At 43.7% G+C, this 7,762-nt stretch overlaps 1 protein-coding gene across 1 annotated transcript; it reads right to left on the reverse strand.

The window, feature by feature from the left end:
- Positions 1-708: 708 nt before the first annotated feature.
- Positions 709-4,974, reverse strand: nrarpa (NOTCH regulated ankyrin repeat protein a). Its single transcript, XM_069673916.1, has 2 exons — positions 4,802-4,974; positions 709-4,608 (listed from the first exon to the last, which is right to left on the reverse strand). The coding sequence occupies exon 2, from the start codon at positions 4,111-4,113 to the stop codon at positions 3,775-3,777; it is 339 nt and encodes a 112-aa protein (XP_069530017.1). The 5' UTR covers positions 4,114-4,608; positions 4,802-4,974; the 3' UTR covers positions 709-3,774.
- Between the last annotated feature and the right edge of the window lie 2,788 nt (positions 4,975-7,762).

A 7,762-nucleotide genomic window follows, 5' to 3' on the forward strand; every position in this document is an offset into this window, starting at 1 on the left:
TTCGCTGCAGACTGGTCCAAATTAAGCGAGAGTGGTTAACAGTAAAAGCAAACTGCATTCAGGGCAATTTCATGCATCATTACAGGAGGATATTTCACAATAAAATTCACAAAATCCTGCCTAACAAATGTGCACAATGTGTTTCAGGGAGGCCTGTTTCGGAGCAGAGCGTGCAGCATAAAGGAGGGGATAGTGCGCTGATAATTGGAGAAGAAGAGTGAAAGACATTTTGAAGCAAGAGGCAAAAGCAGGTTTTTAGCAGAGAGCTAATTTGTAGCGCAAAGCTCGCTCCTCGCTCGTTAGACAGCGAGCACAAGAGAGAAGTGTGTGTTGGGAAGTTTTTTGAGTGTGTGTAGGGGTAACATAAAACCAGCTCTCCCACAACACACACAGGGGAGGGGACCCTTCTTTAAACCGAGCCTACCCACAATGCACCGGGCTCCTTTATCCCGGCAGTGAAAGGATGAGGCCAGATGAATGACAAAAGGAGAGAGAATGGGGATCTGGGTTGGGCCCGGCTTGGAAGACAGGGGAGGGAGAGAGAGAGGGAGAGGGAGAGAGAGAGAGAGAGAGAGAGAGAGAGAGAGGGAGAGAGGGAGAGGAGGGGAGGGTGGGGGTGTGTTTCCCAAACTTTTCTATGAAAATCGCAGGAGGAGGGGCGGCTTTCTGCCCGGGAGGTGAGGAAGAAATGTATGCATACACGGAGGATTTGAGTTTAATGATTTCTTTACTGGCTTGTACACAAACGTACAAAAATAATACAGCACTCATCTCCACATGACATCACGTCATCATCACAGTGTTACAAACGTTCAAAAAAATAAAAAGAATACAAACAAAACAAATGAAAAAAAAAGAAAATCAAACATGATGGAACATCTGCATCACTCATGAAAAATCAGCTGTTTCCTCTCGCTTGAAATGAAGCAAGACCAGAAACACAACTTGGTCCAAAGAAGTCAGCACTTTTTTTTTCTTATTTAAAAAACAAAAAAATCATCTCACTCATGTACACCAATCCGGCGGCCGGCTCCTTACGTCATAAATGTTATGACCCTGGTAAGCCAAACAACCACACAACCGTGCAATTTTTAATCATGTTACAATGATCTTACCATCAAATGTATTATTCCCCTTTCAAAATAAAACAGGAAGACAGCACTTCAGAAAAGAAAGTGCCCCAAGATATCATCATCATCATCATCATCATCAGCGTCGATATATATATCCATATGTATATATACATACACCCAATCACAGAGATACACGCATCTTTGTTGGGAAAAAAAACATGTTTTTCCCACAAAGTAACACACACATTAGGACATCATCACCTGGAGCATATATTTATACAATAGTATTTTGTTGTGTTTGTTTTTTCTATTCAGAAAAAATTAAAATGTTGACACATAAACGCCAACTTTTCAACAACAGTCATCAGTGCAATATTCAAAGAAAAAAAAAAGAGAAAAAACATCAAGTTTAAGACAAGCGATGCATATTTCATGTGTTGCCTGATACCAATCTATACCTTGATGTAGTGGATCTATCGCTTCAGTTACTTGTGGTTGTTCCAGGTTTTTTTTTTTTAAATGGGAAGTTGTCAGTCTGGATGACTGGTTAACACAGCGACGCGCAGGGGGGGCTCATGAGAAGCACACACACTCACACACACACACGCTGAAATAAAAAAAAACACACTCTCAATAGCTTCTCATGAGGTGAACCAGTGCTGCTGTGCTTCAAATAAACTGTTGGCTGTTCGAGCAGTAGGCTTTGTTTTAAAAAAAAAAGACATTAACAAAATAAAAGAAATAAACAAGCAGCATTGATACAAATGTTAGGGTGCCATGACTTTCAAAATGCAGCAGGAAACTTTATGAAACCAAATTTTTTTTGAGTGACATCCTGCAACACGTGTCATGCGTTGTTTCTCTTTTTTTTTTTTTTAAAGTCTTCATCGTCCAACAGTATTAGGGTCCTGCTCAGTAGTAGTAACTATTCCAAAGCCTTGGCTCCTGCAGTTACCCCGCTCAACCACTGGGGGCGCGCAAGGCTCCGCATTTCTTTTTTTTTTGTGCAATAAAACTCCCTGCGTTTATAAGTCATGCGATACAATTCCACTTTTTTTGTATGAGTGAAAACATAGAGAATAAAAGAGGGTGGTGAAAGACAGAAAGAATGAAGGAAAAAAAGAAGAGAAGTTTATAGGGAAAATAAAGGCAGAAAGAGAGAGAAAATAGTCCCTTGCAGAAAAAAACGATGCTTTGCTTGTCAGAATTGGTTTGGTTGTAGTGTAGAATAAACTGTCCCGACTGAGGATGCAGGATGGGGTTCATTGCATCTTCTGTATTGAAGTCCAAAAAAGAAAAAAAAAAACACACACTGACATGCAGATGATCACAGACAAATTGTGAGTCCCTGCAGACTCCAAACAACGTGGCAGAGCGGTGAGAGAGCTGAACAACTTGAGAATACTTTATAGTCGAGGTAGCTGGCAAAAGGCAACCAAACAAAGTCCTTTAAATGGGAGGAGGAGGAGGAGGAGGAGAGGGGGAGAGAGTCCTCTTGAGGGGTCAACAGGCTGTAGCAGAGGGGGATTCTGGGTGGGGAAGTGGCAGATTCCTCCACACGGGACAGTTTATACTACGAGTCTGAAGCAGCTTGAGTCACCCTCTTACACTTATAGATTTTTTTAAAAAGAAGAACCACAACATATTCAAAAAAAATGCATCTTCTCAATGTACCTTCATAAATAAAAAAAAAACCCAGCCCGCTTTCACAGTGATGACTAGGATGTTCATAAAATACTGAAAGGAGATTATAAAGTGAATTCCAAAAAAAAAATGCGACTTTTGTTTTGATACAAAGCGGAAGCAGCGGTTTTTCTTTCTAATATAACACATTGACCACTCATAACAAGCGGTCGCACTGGCCTGAAAAAAAGTTGGACGCCAGCATGGCAAGATCAACACAGAGCGCATTCAGCTACGGTCTCTTTTCAAAATAAAACAGAAACAAAGTAAAGCTATTGTGTACAGTACTTCACAACAATGATGGAGTCAGTGTTGTTACATAACGATTACACATCTGAAAGCGTGTTGGATAGCCATAATGCCGCTCTTTGAGTAGAAAAAAAAATGAAGAAATCAGACCTCTGGTAGCCAACAGAGGGCAACCCTTCTTCTCTTGTTCATGTGTCTTCCCTTTCAGATATTCCAGCATGCAGCCACACAAGCATCAAGTGCCGTTATTTCTCATATCAAATAACTTAAAAAGGGTTTTTACAAGTGAACAATGAGGAGCAACAGGTCAAATACGCGCAACCCCCCCACAAAGAATCCATTCAACTGTATACTGGGGATGGGAGGACAAAAAAAAACTGGGCCATCTGCACTCAGGAGTCCAAACACACACATGTGATACACAGACACTGGCTTCTTTTAGAGTGGATCTACAGACACATTCAAGAGGAAAGCTTTAGTACCAACAAACTCACCGAAATGGTTGCGTTGCTTTTTTTTTTTTTCTGTGAAAGATTCGTGTTGCAGCGTTGTGTATGAGCCATGCGTTGTTTCGCTCCGGAGTGCGCAGAGAGCCCCGTTTGGTTTACAGTGAGGGGAGATTATTGTGCAGGCCTATTTTTTATTCCTTTTAAAAATATATATAATTTGGCACAACTATGAAGAGAATGGCAGTTTGTTTCGCTTTCTGTATGTTGCAGTTTTATTTTCCACTTGTTTTCTGATTCTTTTACCTGACAGCAGAGACAGATCACCGGGCGCCAGATGAGTACTTGGCCTTGGTGATGAGGTATAGCACAATGTCTTGGTGGCCCCCGAAGGCGGCGATGTGTAAAGCGCTCCACCCTTCCCTGTTGGCCAGTCGGATATCTGCGCCAAACTTCACCAGCAGTTTTACCAGCTCCAGGTTGCCGTCAATGACGGACTGGTGCAGGGCCGTCTGTCCTTCAGGCCCGAAGGAGTTGACGTTGAACTCGCAGTTTGTCATGTTCTGCAGCAAAGAGTGCAGCTCCTTGGTGTTGCCCTTCTTCACCGCCTCCTGGAAAACCCTCTGCGGCGCGGAGCAAGTCGACACATCCGCCTGGCTCATGGTTGCAGCTCGCTGGAGGGGTGGGGGGAACCAGTAATCCTGCCCGGGCTCTAAAGCTGATAATAATCGTCTTCTCCCTGTTGAGCGTCTCTGGTCTGGTGACAATGCCACAGTTACACTGGATTAGAACCAGTTATTAAGGCACTTTAAAGTTCTAAAACAGGAAAAGGAGCACTGTATATATCCCAAAAAGGACAAGAGATGAAATAACACACTTGGTGTGCAAAAAAGTTAAGATCTGAGAGATCCTGAAATCCCCTAAAACATAAAAGGGTTCTGGTAAGCGATCCAGAGGTCTCTAGATGTAGTCCCCCCTCTGTAGCAGCAGCAGGTAGCCTGTAGCAGGGGATGGAGAAGAGAGACACCTCCGACTTCACTCGGGGAAACTGGAAGTATGACCACTATCTCCACAAGGCGACCTCCGCAGATTTTCCAAGAACTGTCCGACCCGTTTCCTGGCTACACGTCCCGGCTATATGTCGCTGCTCATGTGGTCTGGGAAAGACAAAAAAAGACAAGAAAAGTCCGCATGATTCCCGATTCCGCATCAACAGACTGCGAGGAGACCCCCACATTCCTCCACATCCAGCAGTCAGAGCGGGGACCTCCGTGCGTAAACGTTTACGCACGGATACACCGCTTGATTTTTGCCACTCAACATGTAATCCGCAGCAGATTTGGGACTTACCTGTGACAGATGGACGGGTCCGTAGCGACGAAAACGATACAAATCCACCGTGGGGCCCCGGTCTGTGTCCTCCGCGCGGTCCGTGTGAGTCTCTGCCCTGCGCTGCGCTCTGGGGGAATATTTTACGCGTCCTCTATTTGCATGACAATACAGTCCCAAAGAATCAACTGTGGAGGAATGGGCGGAAACCCGGGGAGGTTATAGGCTGCCGGCTCGGTTAGGGGGAGGGATCAGGGCTCCTGTGAATCTGCGGGGAGGGGGCGTGGTTCTTCCGAGGGGGGAGCCAAATGGAGCTGCAGAAATATTAAACAAGCCGCCCGCAGCAATATTAACGGTGAGCTCCATATCCGATCTCCTGTAGCCGACCCCAGGAAGCGGACTGAAAGCCAGAGGCATGGTGCTGCCAGAGCTGTGAAGTACTGAGAGAGCGGGCACGATGAGAGGGATCATCCGCTGGATTAACGTCAACAGGAACTCCCAACAAGTTTCAGTGACAGCGATGTAAATAGAGACTTAACAGCATCAGGGAGGATTTTATGGAAGCAATGGAAAAAATAGTGAAATAAATTCCCATAGCCACTTTCCCACATCCATAAGGGAGTTTTACGCAACATTTAAAGGTTACTTTATGCATATGCACTTTTATTTTGAAACCCAAAACAGGTGAATTTGACATTTATTTCGTTTCTTAACGGAATAAAACTCATTCGCGCGTGGACTGTAGTCAAGCTGGTTATTAAAAATGTAGTTTTTAAGACTCATTAACAGCCTTTAATGTGAATGGAGGCACGTGCTGGTAATGATAAACTATACAGCTTATGTCTTAGCCCTTCTTTCTCTGCAGTGTGAACCTGAAACGATTGAAAATCTCTGTACAACTGGTGCAACTGGTAAATAAGATTTAGCGCAATTTTGGCTGCGTAAAAGCAATTTCAAAATAAGAGGGTGATGGTGAATTTAAAGTTGAAGTCGGGATTGTATCAAGTGAATAATAATCTCAGAGGCTGCGTCCCTCCCAAGTCAGTAATGACAACCAGCGAACCAAATGGAAAGGACAGTAAAAATCAAACCCCAAACGGTCGTAAGGCTCAACAATAAAACACCTCAGAGGAGGAGATTAAAGGTGGCTGTTTAAATCATAAAATGCGGATATATTCCAGTTGTTTTCAAACGACTAGACGGTGGGACTTCAAATAACAAAAGCCCTGCGCTACTTCCTTTTTGCAAGTGAAAAGAGGTGACGCTGTGCGCAGATTGACACGCCGCTGAGCTCCCCCCGCCACCGTGGGAACTGGGTGCCTGTGTGCGCGTCTCTCTGGGTGTGTGTGAAAGAGAGATGGAAAAGGTGGTGATAGATTCTATTAGATGGAAACACAGAGTTTGACAGAAAGAATGCATGTGAAAGTGACAGATCTGGATAGATAGAGGGAAAGAGAGAAAAAAACACGTTGAAACCACATGCAGGTATGACTGTCTATATGTCTCTGCCTAAGCTCGCACCGTTTGCTCCGTTTGGCGGCTCGCGTGCTTCATCTCATCTGCGTAACACTTTATAAACCGCTCTCCGCTCTGATGGTTAGGTGGCTTTCACACTGTCCTCTTTTTCCCACACTCTGAACTGTACATTTGGCGCACGTCTGTGGCTGCATCTGTGTGCATGAGTGTGTGACGGTGCATCTGTGCACCAGTGTGGGAGCGACAGCAACAGAGATCCCACTTATGAAGGTCATAACCTATTTGATCTAATCTAGCAAAAACCTGTGTGACAGCAACTGCAGCTGAAGCCAGGTGCATTATGGTGCGTTATGATGGCCATGGCAGATGTCTGCTTTAGACTGGTTGGAGGCGGTCTATTAAAGCTCTAAATAATCGCAAAAGCTGGTTTATTAAAGCGAAAGTGGCACCTATTTATGTACGTAAGACGTATTTATGCTTCGAGCTATCACCGGAAGTAGCGAAACAACACAAACAAACCTTAAAAAACAAAATATATAATATAGTGAACAGGCTGCAGCGGAAGTGATACTTCATGGCAACCTTTATCTTCATCAAGCTGTCAATCAAATCCAGCCATAATCTTTTAATGTAATTGATCATGTAAAGATAATTGGATTATTTGGGTTCATTATTTTCTATATCAGCACATCTCAGGGTGCACAAACCCTGGCCGCATGTTAAGTTAAGAATAAACAGTGTAATATATTATACAGAATGTTAACACTGTGTGGCAAAAATTGACCTGACTTTACAGAGAGGTTCGTTTTAACAGGCATCTACAAGTTAACATATAATGCACGCTGATCAGAACCGCGGTGTTCCGATATACAATGCAATTAAAGCTACCAGCCAATCAGAAACGAGTATTTCTGGCATTGACCTTAGATGTTGGAGTGAGAAATGAGGTTGAACAATAGGTCGCGAGTGGGAGACTGTGATTCATATGTTTTGGACACTTTTTGCGTCTGCAGGTGATTGTGTGACAGCCTGTTTGTTTGTTCCTCTGCAAGTGGCCCACAGCTGCAAACGCTCCAAAATGAAAATAAAAAAACTGCGGCAGTGAGTCATTCACAGAAATGTGGTGAGCACCTAACTCAGATCTTTTCATGTAAGCTAAAGTAGCAGATGTGCGTCTTTTTCTGTAGCCTCCATATGACACACCATTGACGTGCACTGGCACACTTGAGCTTGAAAGCTCTCACAGCACATTTGGTTATGGTTTCTTTTTTGAGATTTGGTTCCAGAGTTGGTCATTTTAGGATTAGAATCCATTTTATTATGTTGGTTATATAAATGTTTCTTTCTTGGGGTTACTGAATGGTGCAGAACATCTTCTGGAAAATCAGGAACATCTGTCCGCTATCAGAGCTTTGGCTGCACTGCGTCTGGACACTTGGAAAACATTTGCACAGACCGCAGGAGCCAAAAGTTTCTCTGATTGGACGAGTTTCTCCCCCTAAACTC

The sequence above is a fragment of the Semicossyphus pulcher genome, unplaced genomic scaffold, assembly GCF_022749685.1.
Source record: "Semicossyphus pulcher isolate SPU_LCO1_2020_fin unplaced genomic scaffold, fSemPul1.0.p SCAF_22, whole genome shotgun sequence".
NCBI classification, from domain to species: Eukaryota; Metazoa; Chordata; class Actinopteri; order Labriformes; family Labridae; genus Semicossyphus; species Semicossyphus pulcher.